Here is a 19850-nt window from a genome sequence, read left to right as displayed (position 1 = left end):
AAAAATTAACTTTTAAAAAGCACATTGAAGGCAGTCAAGCCAAATGTAACAAATATATTATATGTCTATATTCACATATAAACAGAAAATCAAAAATTTGTCTTAAGAACAAACTTTTGATTTACAAACACATTTTAGACCAGCCATATTGTATGCTGTGCCAATATGGACTAGTTGCTGCAATACCAGAAAGAAGGCGCTTCAGAGGATTCAAAATCAAATTTTGTAAATAAAACGATTCTGAAGTTGCCTCCGTGGTATGGTAAGAACGAACTTCATAGAATTTCTAATATTGAGACGTTGCAACAAATGTCCAATAAAATAATTTCCAATTTTAGACACAAATCGTTGCAATCTCCTATTGCAACGATTAGCTCTTCGTACCCTTAGTATAAATTAGGTTAAGTTTAGTTCAAGTTGATGTTTTTATTGTTATTCCTACATGATTCAATTCAACCAGAGGCAAAATCCCAACTGCCAGAGGCAATTGAAATGTAATAATAACTAAAAATGTTACATAGAAAATAAGGATGATAGTGTTAAGATAACACGGAACACCTAGTCTAAGAGATGAATGCATGTATTAGATAATTAGCAAATAAAATCAGTTGAAAATGAATAAAAAATAAAAAAAAGCGCGATCTTCCATAGTTTGTAGTAGCCATCGAGCAAGTAAGTACAGTGCGTGTTTTAGTCGTCGCAAAAACAATAAAATATCTATTTGGTACTCGGTGGATTTTGCGCATGTATTGCGCTTTACTCCGGTCGAAACAAGTTCGATATTCTATAGCTTGCAGTAGCCATCGGGAAAGTAAGTACAGAGCTTGTGCTATTCGTCGCGAATAAGTACAAAATACTGCGCGTCAGTTCGGTCATCCAAAACGCGTTTTTCCACAGTTTGCATATGCCGTAGTGAGTAGTGTCCATGCTCGGTTCATAGACACATCGAAAGATCTGGTATCGTTATACTTTGTGCGATCGAGAAGTAAATCAATTGATATGCGTTTGATCGTGTTCCTGCTCGGTGTGCAGGAAGCTAATTTGTACTACTTATTAGAGTGAATCCAAATCCAACGATACCTAATAATCATGCCTGTGGTTTTTGTGGAGACACAGAGATAAACACGGTCTTCAAATAGCAAAAACCACCTACTAATATTCCTCCCCTCTTCCTAACTGACTACAAGGACGTGGCCGGCGCCGTCATTGATCATTTGAACATTTGGGTTACTGAAACTTGCACACTGAAAATGCTTGAACAATCCCAGTTAATCATTCAGTTGATTCCTTGTGCAATTTCACTGATTCTGGTCAATCATGAAGTAGCAACCATAGATATGTGTAGTCAGGCAAAGCTTAATTTTGTTTTAATTTTGAAACTCATTCAACTCATGCTTTTTGTATTTCTCAAATTATGAGTACGGCATGTTTCACTACAGTTAGTGTTGTGTTGAATCATTGTCAGACCGTAAGACGATACTGATTTCGATTTCCATTTGAGAATGCTTCTGGTGAGAATAGTAGGCAAGAAGCAAACGATGATAAACACAGAATTAGTATTCAAATATAAACCTTACTAATACCAGCTAACTGTTAACAGCCCCGTTAAATCTTCTGTTTGGCGTTATGATTTTGTTGTTTTTATCAATTGATAATTTGAAAGTTAGACCGCGTGTGAAAGTTGTTCATCCTCGATGTTTCGAAAATTTGATTCCCTCGTCCCTACAATGCACAGCTCCAGCATGGACAATTGGACATATTGTGAACCTTCAAGCGGGCAAGGATGTTTGGTACTTTTTTTTCACTCTATATTGAATTTTTAAATATAATTCAAAATTGTTTTTTATTCTTATTTTATTATTTATATTCTTGTATTCTTGTCTTTTTCAAATAACATACTTGGGACATGTCATTCTGAAGATTTTGTCTGTTTGTTGACTTTTAGTCAATTATTGTGATTGCGGTAACGAACTTGACTCGAGAAAGAAAGAAAATAGCTGAAAATATTCTAAGCTATTCTTCCAAATGATCAGATATCGACCGATTTTTAAATGTTGACTTCATACTTTCAAACGACGAAATTCTCGAGATTTATTGAAATAAATTGCATTTTTAGTTTATTTATATATGCCTACTTTTAGGGGAGACTGGGTAGACTTGATCCCCTTTTCTGATCTTCGATGTATCACAGCCAAAAATAAATAAACATACGCGATTTCCATACAGACTCTCTAAGAAATATAGTATTTAACATTACTGATGTATGACAGTCCTTAAATTATTGTTGTTTTTGATACACAATCGATTTTTTGGATTGCTGTCAGAAATCGACTTTCAAAATATTCGGGGGAAATTGATCCCTCTCCAATAACTTGCTTTGATAAAATTGGAAAGGTGCCTTCAGATTTTTAAAATATTTTTCCTTCAAAATACGCGTGATTTTCGAATTGCTGTGCGTATACATGAACAATTTTTGGTATTGAATTCGACAGCACATGCAATTTTGAAATTTGGGGAGACGTGATCCCCTTTTTACGATATCTACGCAATAAATAATTTTTCCCGCCAATCCTTCATCAAATCTGTCAAATGTACAAAAAATAGAAGCCTGAGAACAGATTTATATTTTTTTGAATTTTTTTGCCAAATTTTTGTATAGGTGACTAATGGGGGATCAAGTGTTCCCATATTGAGGCAATAACTTCAAATCCAAATATCCTAAAACTTTGATGGAATGTTGACATTTTCATCAGTACAGATCATCAAGCATATTTATGGCTTTGTGCTGTGAAAAAATGAATGCATTTGGCCATTGTTATAAAAAGTCAAATTTTGCGTGGCCAATAAAAAAATCTTTTGGAAGGTCAAAACATACAAACCGCCCTGCAGAATAAATAAGTTTGTCAATCAAAAAAATAACTCGCCACTCGTCATTTGTCTAGAGGATCGGTACTAAAAAATACGCCACCTTCCCCTATTGTTGGTTATCAATATAGCAATAATAATCCAACATTTTTATTCTGAGAAGTGCTTTTTTGAAGATACTTGGGTTCAAGATGAATACACAGCTAGGTGTTTCAATGTGCTCAATTTATGGACGAGAAGAAGGCGGGGGTGAAAAATTCATTTTCGGTGCAAAACATAAACAAACCGGCTGGCTCTCTCATACTAAAATCCAAGATGGCTGAATCGTGAATTTGGCAGATTGGAACACCTAGTGGTGTATTCATCTTGCTTGGGTTGTTGTGCATACAATTTGTCAACAGAATTCGATACACTGAATTTATTAACACATCTCACACCGATCCCGCTCGGGTTGATTTTTTTCTTTCGGACTAACTGTCAATTGTTAGCCTCGCACTCTAGATCAATTTCAGTTCGAACTTGGTAGTTTTCTTCAGAACTCATGAGAACGTTGCATTTTGACAATTTTTCAACTTTCCTCGTCAAATTGACCTACTGTTAGTATACATAAACACAGCTGAGCCCAAGACGAACCGATTAGTTAGGAAATCTTGCAAATCGGCCCATCCGTTCGTGAGTTATATTGCCTCAAGGGAATCGCAAACTCATTATCGTCTTTCTTCTTCTATCTATCTTCTACTAGTGGACCCGGCAGACGTTGTCCTGCGTAGTAGGCGAAAATACCCATGTAAAATTTCCATACGAATCCTAATTTTAGTTTTTCACGATTTACACAACCTTACACGTAATTTTCGCATAAGGAAATATCATATAAACCCGTCGGAAACGGTAACGAACATATCTGCTGAAGAAATGAAGAAAATCCATCCAGCCGTTTTCGAGCTATGCGGATACGAACACAGACCATTTCATTTTTATATATATAGAAGATAGATATAATATCTTCTATATAATAAAAATGAAATAGTTTGTGTTCGTATCCGCATAACGCGAAAACGGCTGGATGGATTTTCTTCATTCCTTCAGCAGATATGTTCGTTATCATTTCCGACGGGTTTATATGATAGTTCCTCATGCGAAAATCATGAGTAAGGTTGAGAAAATCGTTAAAAACTAAAATTACGATTCGTATGGAAATTTCGCATGGGCAGTTCAGAACGCGCATTTTCGCCTACTATGCAGGACAACGTCTGCCGGGTTGACTAGTTATCTATGGTCGGGGTTCAGCCAAATCGCACCAAGCGACTTTTTGACTGACTTGTGGTATTTTGTTCACAAAAATAAAACGGACATAATTCCATACCAATTTATACGTACATTTGTTGTAGGATATCCACATTTATGAGATTGAGGGATATCCGATACGATTTGTGATCAATTAAATCTGCTTAGCGAAAATTTGCGAAGAAAAATGGGTAATTTTTGGTTGGCGCTCAGTGCGATTTGGCAGAATCCCGGCCATATAGAAGAAGATTTTCATTAGCAAAAAAGCACAGAAGTTGATTTTATTTTACTAAGTCGACCATTAATGATAAATGAGTAAAAAATCATGTAATTGGTTTAATTCCTTAATTTCCATGTGAAAATGATGCGTATTAATATGTATTGAAGTAAATAATTTCAGTTCATAAAAATGAATAAACTGAATAACAGAGTCTGATTGTTTTATGAAAATGAAGCAAAATAACACCAACACTATTCATGAAGTGACGAAACCCAAAAGGGAGTTTCCTACATGCGACCAGATGCGACCTAGCAAGTACCGGCATACCTTTCAGCACACCTTGACCGTCTTGAACTTGTTTTGGGGGTTACCATGGTTTCAGTTTACAAACAAACGAGTATTCAACGAGGGCCAAGTACCTATACTCGAGCATGGAAAGGCGATGCTCAGGAAAATGCAACTGCATTCGACCGTGAAAATATCCGCTACCGTATCCTGCTGTCTATAAACTATTAAGTACCACCACCTAAGGTAATATTTCAACTGTAATAAATTTCCCCTCGTATCTTTTTATTCACCTGGTTATGTTGTTATGATATCCATTAGTGTTGTGTTTGAATCTTAAATGTACCCGAGCGGTGGCAGCGGTAGCACGTGCTTCATACTGCGTCTACTATGGACGACGAGGCGACAGAAGCCTTCAAGGATCTGTACAGAGAAATTGATAAGCTGTACTATCCATCGGTAAATGCGCCAATTTCAAGAATTGGCATTTGCGGCGACAGTGTCCACGATAAAAGTGAGTTTGTGTTTAGAGATGAGGACGTTGATGACCTTATTGCGTACTCGAAAAAGTTCGTTGAAAAAACTAAAAACGAAATTGGATTATCTGAGATCGTACATTCACATGAACACGGTGTGCAATGTGTGAGAAGTGAAAAGAAAAGCAATAAGAAAGTGAACACGCCACCAAAATGGATTGGTGGTAATAAAACTAAGGAATCAGCGGGGGCAAATTGCGCCACCGCGATTCAAATCATCAAAAAAGTTCCCAAAATGCAAACCAAATTGGTAACTTTGAACAGCAGCAAGCCTTCGGAGAAAAATCAACTGAATAATCAACCCCCTTCGGCTGAGATGAAGAAGGTGAGGAATGTTGGCGTGAATATCAATTTCATAAAACAAAAGACTGTCAACCGAACCAACAATAATGCGCTAATTGCGGAGCCAAATTCTTCGCGTACGCCACCGATCATCAAGAAGCCTGCTACGCCGAAAACTTCTGGAAAAATCTACCGATTCTACTCCAGCAAACTTAGTCCTTCCCAACTGTGGGAACAGCAGCACCCAGAGCTGTCGTACGAAAGTTCCGAACGAAGCATCTTTCCCAAACGGATAAAGAAAAGTGATATCATTGCGGAGCAAAAACGGCCAGCGGAAATTAGTCACAGCAAAGAGTTGAAAATTGTACACCTATCGGAAGGACTTTCAAGCTGCACAATCAATGAGAACGCAGAGGTAAGAAGCCAATCATTAGAAAGCACAAATTTTGTTCGAGTTTCATGATTTTTCACAATTTTCGTGCATTAAAATTAGTAAAAGGATATTGTATTTTCATTCTTCCATATTGTCAAATATTGCATTCATTCGTATATTGTCAAAGGGCTGTCCATAAACCACGTAACCTCTTGAGGGGGAGGGAGGGGTTTCGAAAAAGTCTACGTTAGTCTACGAAGGGGGACGGGGGGTATACCAAAAGTCTACGTAGACTTTTTTTTATTTTTATGGAAAACAATTTATACAGAAGCTCTGTGCAAAGTTCACTTGTTCGATTTTTTTTAGGATCTTCCCAAAAACTTTTGCAAGACTTTATCGAAATAATCTAATGAATTTCACTGAAGTAATAGTCTGAACTACGGCTTAAACCTATATGGATATTCCCAGGAAATTCTTCTGTGCTGAGCAGGAAAATTCTACGGAGTATTCTATAAAAAAATTCCACTTGGATTTTATTGCTAATTTTTTTCTAATTTTCCTCGTGATTCTTTAAAATTTTCAAAATTTCCGCGAGAAACCCTTCACTGGAGATTTTCTGGGAGGTCCCTGGGATTTTTTTCTTAATTGCGGCAATTCTTCGGAATTTTTGAGGAATTCTTCGGATATATAAGCGAAATTCTTCGAAATTTCCATAGGAAATTCTTCGTATATTTTAGGGCAATTTCTTCAGGAGTACTAGTGCAAATTCTTTGGAATGATCGATGCAAAATCTTAGGAATTTCCAAAGAATCTGTTAAAAATTTCCACCAGAAATTATTTGAATATCCCACCAAAAACTCTTTGAGTTTCCGTAAAAAAATGTTTGCCATTTTTGTAAGAAAGCTTTTGTAATTTTTTTGAAAAATTATTCGAAATTTTTACGAGAAATTCACCAAGATTTCTACTGAAAATTCTCTATAATTTCCACCGCAAATTATTCGGAAAAGTCTTTGATAGACAAAAAAACGTAGGAAACCATTCCAAGACTCCACAGGAAATATTTCGGAATGTCCATTTAAACATAAAATTGCCTTGGAAAATAATTCTAACTCTTCACGGAAATTCTGAAAATTCTCCGGTTTTATACAAATTTGAACCGGCGTGAATAATTGTAGGTCAGATGTGTGACAGATTTTGAGCAGTGGCGCGCCGAAAGTGTCGGCAGCGGTAGTGCACACCTCTAGGAGGAATCGAATTCAACAGAAATTGAGGTTTGGAGGTTTGGTTTCAGGAGCAGTGGACAGAGGATTAAATTTGATTTCGATTTTGATTGTCCAATCACATATGATGTTTTGTAAAATTTGAAAAGTCTAGGGAGACTTAAGGGGGGGGGGGGGGGGGTTTCGGAAAAGTCTACGAAAGTCTACTAGGGGGGAGGGAGGGGTTTGAAAATGTGAAATTTCAGTCTACGTGGTTTGTGGACAGCCCCAAACTTGTTTGATTAAGTTTTGGCGAGCTTTTCTACCAATAAATCCAGCTGTGTTAAAACAAGTGTTTTGGCAATAATACAGGAACGCAATGACCAACCCAAGCAGCACACTTGTCATAATAGAGCTAGGGGCAAACTAGAGTAAACGGGACGAGCGATGCGATGCGACTCACGTAAAAAAAATATCAACAGGCTGTTAAATTGCACTGTCGCGTCGCGATGGTGACTATGGCATACAAAACCAAAAAACCAAAACTACCCAAAATTGGGTTGTTTGCACTCAATAACCCAAATTTGAGTAAAATGACTTTTCTGGCATTAGGTAGTTTGCCTTTAATCCCATGTAATCAATTTACCCAAAGCTGAGTTTAATTTATCCAAAGCGGACCTTGATCAACTCAAAATTGAGAATATTGAATTTACTCAAATTTGGGCTATTGGGCTGAGCAACCCCGGTGAGGTGTTTGCATCTAGCTCTTGTTTTGACATCAATCATGGGAAAGAAAGGGAAAACTACTTAAATTTGGGTATTTTTTTTCTGCGATATTCTCATCAGTGCGTATATCAAACTCAAAGTTTGGGTTGATTTATCTGTCCGTGTAGGTGCACACTTAAGAGCTGAGCAGAATGGATACGTTTGCGTGCGTTTTGACAGTTTTACCATGGGAAAACTGTCAAAACGCACGCAAACGTACCCATTCTGCTCCGCTCTTCACTCACGATGCAGTTGCGACATCCGGAAGTGTGAGAAAATGCGATTGTCGCGAGACCTCAGTTCGGTTTTCAACAGGATCTACAATATATAATGATTCTTCACCATCCAGAAGGGATGCCAAATGTTCCGTATGAAACGTTTTGGTTCGTTCGGAAAAAGAGGGCCAGAGACGAGTTCTTAGTGAAGCGACTTCAAGGGGTGGGGGAGTAGTATCTAGTAGTAGTAGTATATTGAAGTAGTATCTTTTACTCAAATTTTGAGTTGTCCCGTTTTTAATGAAAATTAGTCGGATTCGACTCAATTTTGAGTAGTTCATTTTTAGAGTGTGTATATTACGGTGATGACGATTCATCCGGAGCGCTTCTGCTCTCGGATGAACGTATAGAGGAAGAACTTGATGAAGGAGAAGAACTGCACAGTTCTCCATCCGTTTACGACAGTGGCGCAGCCGTTAGCTCTAATGTTCCACCAGGAATTTGCAGGAAAAGGCATTGTTTACGTTTGCGACATTGGCCCTTATGAAACAACCGTGTCGAATTATCCCTTTTTTTCAGGAAATTTTCAAAGAAAAGGCTCATGAAAGAATTAAAGGAAGCTGTCGAACGAAATATTTTTTCGAGGGCAGGTAGCTCGACTCTCAGCAGATCAAGGCTTAGGTGACACTCTTCGTCATCCACGTACAAGTACGATGCGGGAAGATGTGTCTGACTCAAGGAACGAGTCCTTTTGCTCTCTACAATGAATATTTGGACTTTAGGTACCTTGAATATACCGGAGTGTGTACCTACAGAAGGAGAATCGGAAATCGACAAGCGAGCCTATGAGTTCTGGAAGGAAACTATAGTTGCCTCATTACAGCTGGTCAATTCGGCCGATGAGCGAGCAAAATTTGGGGTTTTCGAATCAAGGCAGGTGCTAAGCTCCGCGAAACATTCAACACGACTGAATCGACGCCCGGAATGCCCGATGAGCGTTCAGAAACCCAACGCTATAGCGCGGTTGGACGATTATTTCGGGTCCAGAGCTTATATTTTATCACAGAGAAAAGCTCATGAATTTGTGTCAGTCACAAACCGAATCGAGCATCGAATTCGTCCGTCGAGTTGCTAATGCAGCAAAACTCTGCAACTACGGTGTGGACGAGGAAATGGAGGCGGTTGTAAGAGTGATCACAAAGGGTGCTAATGATTGTAGGATACGAGTGTTAGCACACAGGAACTGGGTCAGACATGGTACTATGAAAGATCTCATTGACCTAGTACGTGATCGAGAGTTGGAGAAGGCGAACGAGGAAGAATTTCAGAGGGCACAGAGCCATTCCGACACGGCAACTCTCGCACTGGTTTCCAGGAGCCCTCAGCAGGTGCACGGAAGTACATGAAATTTCCGCGGAAACTGGCGTGGTATTGGACACCCACGAGGCACTGGTGGTTCTAGAAGTGGAACGAGATATTTCAATCAAGGTGTTTTGCGCAGCCAACGTCGTACTACCTGCTGGAGGTGCGGCAGTGTATATCACCAACATTTTCATGTCCTAATGCCGACAAACTATGCCATACGTGTGGACGAATTGGGCACATAGCTCGTGTTTGTTCGGCACCTAATGAAAAGCTCAAAACAGATCGCGGAAGCGACCAGCCGACCTGGAAGATCGTGGTGATCCAAAGAAAATTGCTGCTATTGCAAACCCATCGGAGGAGCAGGAGATTACCAATGAGGTACGGAAATCAGAAAATCCAGAGTAGCGCAACAAATCCTAAAATATTTTTTTTCTCATTTTAAAAACGGCGGGGCTTGATGTTCTCGAATCAGTCAGTTCTAATAGATTTCCTCATTTGTTTAATTTTGGTACGATGAATTGGAATATATAAAAGAGCATTGCAAATAAAATAATAAAAAGAGATATGAATTGAATGTAGTACGTTACTGGTATATACATTATTATTGTTATATGTTTTCACGAAAACCCAAAATATGATGATATTAGGATTTGTGTAATAATATGAAATAACGTTCATTGAAATTTATTATTTTCATTCTATCAATCCTGCTTCTTCATATTTCTTGGTAGTTCATGAATAATAACGTTGCTACAGAATGGTTTATTCGATAAATTCGCCAGAAAATGAAGAAATCGTGTAACTTTCAGGACTCACCACCCAAGTCTCAAAATCTTGAAAGCATTCAAAGAATATACAACGTACAGAATCACAGCACTCGGACGAGGTCAACTGGCATGTCCCTCTTCAACGCAAAGGTGGCGGGAATAAATGTTGAATTTATGATCGATTCAGGTGCCCAAGTGAATACCGTGACCAAGTTGTCTTTCGATAAAATAACTTCCGACAATTTTGCATCCTCGAAAATCATAACAATGAGTCCCAAAACCGATCGACCACTAAAAAGCTATGGCTCCAATGAGCAGATAAAAGTTATTGCTGTATTCTCATCGGAGTTGTTCATTTCTGAAGATCGACCAGTGATGGTCGAAAAGTTTTATGTTGTGGAGGAAATGCGAGCAATTCGGTACAGCGTGCTAGATATAGGAGTAAATGTTCCAGTATGTTTAGAACAACTGCCGGAGCATGAGCGAACAATTTGTCATTTGAAACCTGCAGCTCATCTCTCAGAATTCTTCAAATTCAACATCCCTCCCGTTACCTTGACAATACGGAAATGCCATCGTCACGGAATGTGTACCTGTACACCCAGATCCCAACTGCATTCAAGGAATTGACCAAGCAGAAACTTGATGATTTATTGTCATCGGGAATAATCGAGAAAGTCACACCGGGCATGGATCGCTCGTTTTGTTCGTCATTGCTTGTAGTGCCTAAAGGCAAAGATGACATACGATAAGTAATAGACTCGAGAGGCCCTAACAAATCAGTTCATAGAACACCGTTCAATATGCCAACTTTCGAGTCGATTTTGATGAAGCTTCATGGTGCCACATGGTTTTCAACCGTGGACATGAAAAGTGCATTCTTTCATATCGAATTGGACCGAAATTCTCGTCATCTAACTAACTGCTTCACGGGCGATGGTATATACCGGTATAAAAGGCTACCATTTGGACTTTGTAACGCTCCTGATATATTTCAGGAAGTGTTACAAACTGTCATACTCTCCGGATGTGAAAGGGTAATAAACTATCTGGACGACATCATGATCTTCGGCAAAACCAAGGAAGAACACGATAGAAATCTTGAAAAACGAGGAAAAATGTAGATTTGGGAAACAGTCGATCGGTTTCCTAGGATTCGTCGTATCTGCGGAAGGCTGGAAATTGGCAGAGGAAAAAATCGTTGAACACAAGAACTTTCGGAGCCCAGAAACCATGGCGGAAGTTAAGAGTTTCTTGGGGTTGGTGAATTTCATCGAGACATTTATTCCTCACCGTGCACAACGGACATGGAGATTGCGAGAGTTGGCGAAATCAGGAAGGTTTTATTGGGACTCGGAACTAGAAGAAGAATTCGAATACCTTAAAATGATTCATGGAAAGCAATAACTACATTAGGCTACTACAGCAGATATGACGAGACTAAGTTGTTCGTCGATGCGTCGACATATGGATTAGGAGCCGTGTTAGTGCAGTTCGACAAGGAGAATAATCCACGTGTTATTGCTTGCGCATCAAAACCCTCACTATTGCATGAGCATGAGCATGAGCATGATTGACCGCCCACGGTTGCTACTCCGTTATTGCCAGGTCAGCTGTAATTACACAGGGAACCAACAGATGACGTTTGGGACTAACGTCATCTTCAATGTGTAAAAACTGGTGACCCAATATAAAGCAATACCAGCGCCGCCCGTGTCCGAATGCAGGTCAATTAAGGAATGGGTGGGAAAATGTTGACGTGATACTCGCTTTGATGGAAGCCGACGAGTCATCTGCACTTCCACGAGAAATCACTGGGATGTTGGATATATGGGGTAGGGCATGTAGCAGGGCTCGTCTTGGTAAACGGTATGCTGTGTATAACGTGTAGTTTGATTATCGCACACTAATTAGTTCAATTACTGACCGCACTAAGTAGAACAAAAATTCCGTGATCTCGAGACCGTTCTGTTTTAAACAAAAACGTCCGATCGCGCACTTAATTTAAATAACTTAACGCACAAAGCAGAACAAAGAACCGTGGTCTCGAGACCGTTCTACTTTCAAACGAACACTAGTTTAAGAACTTTTTCACCTTCCATATCACCACGAAGAAAAAAACTAACACAATGCAGGTTCGGTGGCTTCTGTATACTGAGAATCGCGCTTCTACGACCGAACCGACGCGCACTAATGAACTCTATCAACTTTTATTAATCACCTGGATTGCCTCGCAATTAAGAGAAAATCTCGCACAATGTAAGCTCAGTAACTTTTGCATACCAAGAAACGCGGAACTTCAACCGAATCGACGCACACTTTAACACGATCAATTAATAAATTAAGAAGAATCACGATACAAGATCTTCGATCATTTTTAAAACGACGATCAATGCCTTAAAAAACATGACTTCCATGACCGATTGCAACAAAAAAAACTAGATGAAGTTCCATGTAAAACCACTGAAAATTAGGTTTTAAAAATTCAGTTTAAAGAAAAGGCGTGTAGGTAGGGTAAATGACCCAATAGTGGAGGAACTAAGCACGTTCCACCACTGTTTGTTCGCATGCACAGAAGCTATAATTTATTTCGCTTACCTAAATTGTGCATTCGAAAGTTCCTCTTTATATTTTTAGTAGAAAATATTCCGATGGCAGCAGCTCCTGTCATTATTACCTAAAATGAATCCTCAATTATTGGTGCAATGTTCCAATAGTTGCGATATTTTCTTATTCGTGTTCCTATAGTTGCGAATCTCATTATTTTCATAAGGGACTCGCAACTATGGGAACACTACCGCAACTATTGGTACAATGCAGAGAATAAATTACAGTATTTCAGTGATATTTTACCGATTTATAGTAAATCCAAAACAGTTTTCAGCTCTTTCACTTAATGACAGGTCAACCAATTGATAAACAATGTGGGTTGCTGCGTTATTTGCGTATATTTGATAAAAACTACACTACCGCAACTATAGGAACACCCACGACTATCGGATCAATTACCCTAGATATTTAAATATAAGACTGTGACCGTTGAAAATATCTTGGAGCTTGCAAGAAAAAAAACACTCGTAACAAACAAGAAGACGAAGAAATCTCTTTCCAGCTAGTGTTAAATATATGAAATAAATATTTATACTTAGTAGTCGGAAATTTCACTCTCCCAACTTTTCTTTTCAAATCAGAGGCTCGATATAGAAATTAGGCATAATTTGGATATAAGGCATACATTTGTATTATTACATACCATTTCATCATTATCATCAACCTAACTGGTAGCATCCTATCGAGTTTCCGCAACAGATCTGGCATAGATGACTGCATTATAAGACTGAATTTGACCTTGACGACGTCAAACCGTCATTTTATATTAACAACTGCTATTAAGTTTATGTTAGGCAATTGCAATTCATTTGTATATAGGGTCCCCAAATAAGCTAATGGAGTTATCTAGAGGTTACATGTTCTGACGCAATTTGTTACGTCGATGGGCATACTGACAAAAATATAACCCTGATTCATGAGAGGTGCCAAGCATAGTAATAATCTATCGTTATTCTTGTGAGAGTTGCTAGGTATTAGGGAGAATAGGGAAAGTATTGGTAGAGTTGCAATTCATTAGTATATACTGTGATCGATAGTTAATTGAAGTAGTCATCGAGTTCCATTGGGTTAAAGGGAGGTGGATTTAGTAATGTGGTGTACTTACCGGGGCAGTGACTTAGGCCGGTGGGTCGTTACCTGTACCTTCATGGCTCCGGGTGGTTGATCCGTCGCTTGCATTGCCACTGCTAGAACAATGCTGTTTGTTTCTGCCTCGAAACTGCTTTGCTTCTGCTTGAAACACTCTTTTATATCGATGACTTCCCGCTCCATCTTCCATAATCGTTGTAATTCCGCATCCCGTTTATCCATCCTTTTTCCTGCAGCTGCTTGAACTAGGTTTCTTCTTCTTTTCTTCATTGAGGCTCGCTTCTTCCTGATGCTGCCACCAAAATCTATTTACGCTACCATCCGACTTCCTGTCATGTCGCCTATACTCCTCCCGAGTGATCCACTGCAGATATTCTGCTGAGTCTAAGCACGCACATGCACCATGAGGACCAATAAGTGCAGCTTCTCCATCAAAAACCCTCACTATTGCAGAGCAAAAGTATCCCCAAACGCATAAGGAGGCTTTGGCTGTTGTATGGGGAGTCGAGAAATTTTCAATGTATTTGATGAGCATAACGTTCACAATAAGAACGGATGCCGAAGCCAACGAATTTATATTCGGGGGTCTTCATAGAATTGGCAAACGAGCAGTAACTAGGGCGGAATAATGGGATTGCAGCCTTGTGAAAAGAATCCCAGGAAACCTGAATCTGGCCGATGCACTTTTCAGACTTGTTGTACAGAATCCACCGAATGTATCATTTGACGACGAAGCGGAACACAAGCACTTGCTTTACTTTCTCGACGCAGCTGCGATGGAGTGACATGGGAGGAAGTAGAATCATTCTCAGAACACGATGACGCGCTGCATAGCGTTAGGCTGGCGCTTGAAACCGGATTGTGGGACACCGGACTTTGACAATATGAATCGCAAGCTTAAAATCTTCGTACGCTTGGAGATTTGGTGTTCAAAATGATCGCGTGGTTCTACCACTAGTATTGCGTCAAAGAGCTATTCATTCAGCCCATCAAGGCCATATGGGCATATCATCCACAAAGCGAATAATGAGAGAATACTTCTGGTGGTCTGGCAAAAGTAGTGAAATTAAGAAATACGTGAAATCTTGTGAAACTTGTTTGTTGTTGTCAAGAAAGAACCCACCAATTCCCCTGACGAGCAGAGAACTACCCAGAGGTCCCTGGAAAATTCTGCAGATTGACTTTTTCACGGAAAAAGAATTTGGATTCAGGGAGTTCCTGTTTGTAGTTGACACATACTCCAGATACCTACATGTTACGGAAATGAAAAAAATTACAGCAGAATCTAATATCGAGGCCTAGAATAAGATCTTTGTTGTTTGGGGGTACCCGTTGGTCATACAAAGTGACAACGGGCCACCTTTCAAAAGCGATAAATTCATCAACACGTGGCAAAACAGAGGAATCGCAGTTCAGAAATCGATACCTTTGACTCCCCAATCCAATGGGCGATTGAAAGGCAGAACCAAGGTGTGAAAGAAGCACTGGCTGCATCAAAGTTGGACAGCTCTAATTGGAGATTGGCACTCAATAATTATGTTCACAATCATAACAAGGTTAGACCTCTCTCACGGTTTGGAGTGACGCCGTTTGAATTATTAGTCGGATGGAAGTTTCGTGGTACGTTCCCCTGTCTGTGGGACCGTCTGAATCTTTGACCGCCAAAGAAAGTAGTAGTGCGTGTCATGCTTAAAGGAAAATTAAATCTATTGAAAAGTAGGATAGTTTAAAGTCAGCGTGTAGTTCTTTTAAACGGAATTGTATACCCAAGCAACCAGAAGTACTGATTAGATGGAATGTTTTAGCTTAATCAGCCCGAATTTTAAGTAATTTTGTGTATGGTGGGAGCGCCAAAGGGAACTTTGAAGTTCCGTTAAGGAGCTTGGAACTGAATGTAAACCAAGAGAGAATCATTTGGTTCAGTTAGGAACAAATTTAAGTTACTCATTGTAAAGCCTGTCCACGTTAAATTTCGGACACTGAGATAATGTCCAAATGATTTGTAGCCATTTTATCAATTTGGACAAAATGAAAATATGCTGGAAGTATCACATAAAGCGAAGAGATTCAGCTGTCATGTAAATTGATCTTCTCAGTGGTTTATGAAAATTTTCAAAAATCGCGTTGGATGATGGGTGTCCGAAATTTAACGTGGACAGGCTTTATTGTTTAATTGTTTAATTGTTTATTCGTCTTCGATTGGATCGTACAGACTACTCTTATTCTAAGTTCCTTATTCTAGATTTGAAACAATACTTGGACACATTAAAATCAAACAAATTACAAACATTATTAAAAGCTCTAAGGCAGGAGCTAAAGGGATTATTGTATCCGTACGTTGTTCGGTGGGTTGGGACAGCGAGTAAATCAGCGTGACGCAGGCTATGGCTAGGTATGCTCAACTGTACATCCACGAGCAAGTCCGGCAGGTATGGTATGGGCCTTTTCTTGTACGGTACCCGGAGCGGAAGCTCGGAGACTGCTATCGTTCACAGGACAAAGGTTAGACAGAGAGCCCATCTCAAGCCAAGAACCAGCTGGGAGCCAGCAACACGTGCCATTTACGCACACAAAGCTCACCGACGCCATTTTGCAGAGAACGTGCCGCCGGTGCAAAGCGACTCATCTGTCGAATCCCAGAGTCATCGTTAAACGACACGCCGCAAACCATTCCGACGACGAATACAGCGAACCGAACAACGATTCCGGTAAAGGGACCCAGTTAGCATCCAACCCCCAACCCCTGCGAACGCCGGTAACTACGCCCGTTATCGAACACAGTTATCAAATCAACGAGTCCGGTAGAACCGTCAACGTCGAATACCGCCAAACTTAGAGTTTTCAACGAGCACCACCGAAGAACGGCGATTTGACCTTCGGACTGGGAAACCTCCTACGCCGTGCGATCCCACCAGGACCGGTCATCACCGTGTTCAACAAATCCAATTACCACATCCGCCGGCATCCCGGCCAATCGAGCAGCCAATTCCATCGGTAAGCTCGTCGAAGTTCCAGAATTCGAGTTGTGAACAACGGAGCAGTGGCCTCCGACTTTTGGGGTCTTGATTCCGGACATCATGTTCCCGTGACGATAATTATAATTGCATTTTGTTCTAAGTAAGACGTCTATTTCTTTGTGATTATAAGGTTTCAAAACTGTGCTTTGAATCTTGCAAAGCTCTCATTCTGATTCCCATTTTTTGGGCTTCACCTGTGCATGGGCGCTAAGTAGGAAATGAACTTCTCGGCTCCAGAATTTGTTCAGGTCCAATATTTCGAGCTCCATGTGCCAACCTTCTTGGTGAATAATCGCTCGAACAGGTTAGCACCTCAGCAAAAATTGCCATTGCCCTGTCATCATACGACCAAATTGGGATTGGGTAGAGACAGGAGTTGCTGAGTAAGCGGGTAAGGACTATTAATTCTTCTAGGTGCGCAAGTCCTATTGATGGTACGCATTATCCAGTATTTAACATGCCTTTCTCCGCATCGGGATTTTGTTTTTTTGCAATGTCTTATGGAAGGGCACCGACATAACGGGTAACTGGGTAGTATAATAGAATTCACGCAGATACCAATATTTATGTATATTCAAATATTGCTTAATTTCTTTCAATTTCAGCCCCCAGCACAACCCGTAGAGGAACAAAGAAACGATCAAAATGAGGAGGAAACAGTGAATAAACCAACTATAACGAAGCACGTGATTCCAGTACTCAGTATCAAAGGAGATTGGAAAGCCAGCTTACAGGTTCAAGAAACATGCAGGATCAATATTTCGGATGCGACTAGAAGTGTAGATGGGCAACGCAAACCCAATAACTTGATGTACTTAGAAGTGAAACACGGCAGCATGCAACTATCCAAACAAACCCAGAGTCCTCCAGATGATGAAAAAATGGATAACACTAAAGTTGATTCAAAAGATGCTCACAAAACGCATGAACCAACAACTGTTATTGAAGAATATGAGCCGATTGATTCAAATGTGAATCGCTACTTACAACCGTTCCTCAATATACCCAAACCACTAACAAATCCAAGCAAGAAAAGGTTTCATGAAATTTTAGTTTCTAGTTCAGATAATAGCCTGGACGGAATCATACTGGAATCAGATTCGAGTGATAGTGATACCGCAAACGATTTGCAAAGCTTGTTGATTCTTCAGTCCACAAAAAAGCCCATCGGTAAAGGCAAACAGGTAAAAAATGTGTGTTCAAAAAAGTACGATGAAGAATTACCCCAGCGGTTGAATGAAGCCGTTGCGAAAAAATCCATCAAACTGCAAGTACCTTCACCACCATGCATGCTAATAAGTCCTCCAAAAACACCTCCAACGAAATCTGTCGTTGATGATGACCCCACAATCGATACATGCGCTGACATGACGGGCCCTTCGAAATTTATTGAAAATCTCCGTATCTGGAAGTCGGCCATTCAAGTACAATCGGAGAACATGAAGCTTGGAAATCAGTTAACGGAAAATTTAGACATCCTAAAGCAGAATATGGAGGTAATTGCCGGGGAAACGCAAAACATCACACAAATCACACGCAACTGTGAACAAAATCTTAAGCAAATCGAAACACTGAAAGAGCGTTTCACGAAAAAAATGGACGGTACGGTTTTTAAGAGGAGTCCACCCGATCATCTTGATCACTTGAAGCCGCTTTCAAATGCTGGAACTACGACAGAGTGCAGTTTTTTCGGTTGTCATCCCGAGCTAGATACATTCGATCGAGAACCAAGCTTCGACCAGAAGGCTTTCCAACGAGCGGTTTTAGAGCAGAATCCAAGATATTCGAAGACAATTCAGAAGATTTGTGAAGATGGGCGGAATCGAAGCTTCAAGAAAGCTCCCACTTCACCGCGAGGAGTTGCCGAACGTGCTGCCCAAAAGTTTCTCCAATCATGTAGCCGCTCTGTTAGCAGGTTCAGCGATAGTAATGTAGCTCCTTTAATGGGTTCATTCAGCATGCGATCACATTCGCCTGGTTCAGTGGCCTCATGGGATGGATCAAGCGGTTCCGAAAGTGCTGGCAGTACTGATGGTAATGTGAGTCCAAGCTCAAGTTGGATGATTGGCGATACTCGTCAAAGTGATGGGTATTCCAGTTCTGCTTCAATGAAAGCTTATGATTTGAGCAGGGAGATATGCAGCATATCGGACAAGTCATCCGATGGTTTCACGAGAATTAGAAAATCCCTATCCGATGAAGGTGAGGTTTTAAGTCAGGGAGAAATCAGGTAGAATAAATAATATTAAGCTAATTTTTCGTGTTGTTCATTTGGAAGAAAGTCATTTACATATGAATCTAAGAACAATAAGCCTCTGTCCGAACTTTTTTGCTTGAGTAGCACAAAAATTGCCTTGCCATTGCCGCCTTGAAGTCGATACACAGATGGTGCGTTGGGACCTGATATTCACGGCGTTTTCGACAGACAATAAAGATCTGGCCGGCTCTGTTGAACTTCTATAAAAAGCAGCAAGTATCCGTAAACAGGCCCTATCAAAGCGACTGTGTGCCGCTTAAAGCGCACTAGCTTAGTCCTGGTGTTGGGTGCGACTTTAAACAAATTTGACCCGAATGAATGCGCGTCTGAATATAGCGGCGGAAGCTATGTTAATATACATAATATAATATAATAAAGGGACAGTAGGGGCAATATGAACATACGGGGCAATTTGGCCTTAATTTGGCCGTTATAGCATGATTTTTTTTAAATATTTGCCATAGGATATTGAGAGGAATGTTTCAAAGTTGGCTTACTGTGAAAACTATATCAAAATTCGATTGAGAAAGGAAAATAATCCACAAATAGTGAACTTCTGCTACCAACGGAAAATTGCTATAAGATTTGAGATTCCAAAATAAGCTTTCGAAGAATAACAACCGGCAATTCGGATAAAACTTACATAATAATTGATATTCACACTATCACTGGACATTTTGTGCACGTAATTGAGATCATAATAAACTAAATTTACATTAAA

At 39.9% G+C, this 19850-nt stretch overlaps 1 protein-coding gene across 1 annotated transcript; it reads left to right on the top strand.

The window, feature by feature from the left end:
- The first annotated feature begins 4751 nt into the window (after nucleotides 1-4751).
- Nucleotides 4752-19106, top strand: LOC134221976 (uncharacterized). Its single transcript, XM_062701134.1, has 3 exons — nucleotides 4752-4900; nucleotides 4976-5887; nucleotides 17478-19106. Exons 2-3 carry the CDS (start codon nucleotides 5045-5047, stop codon nucleotides 19104-19106), a joined length of 2472 nt encoding a protein of 823 aa, XP_062557118.1. The 5' UTR covers nucleotides 4752-4900; nucleotides 4976-5044.
- The last annotated feature ends 744 nt before the right edge of the window (nucleotides 19107-19850 follow it).

This window comes from Armigeres subalbatus, chromosome 3, assembly GCF_024139115.2.
Source record: "Armigeres subalbatus isolate Guangzhou_Male chromosome 3, GZ_Asu_2, whole genome shotgun sequence".
In the NCBI taxonomy this organism is placed as follows: Eukaryota; Metazoa; Arthropoda; class Insecta; order Diptera; family Culicidae; genus Armigeres; species Armigeres subalbatus.
This window is presented reverse-complemented; position numbering and strand designations above follow the sequence as displayed.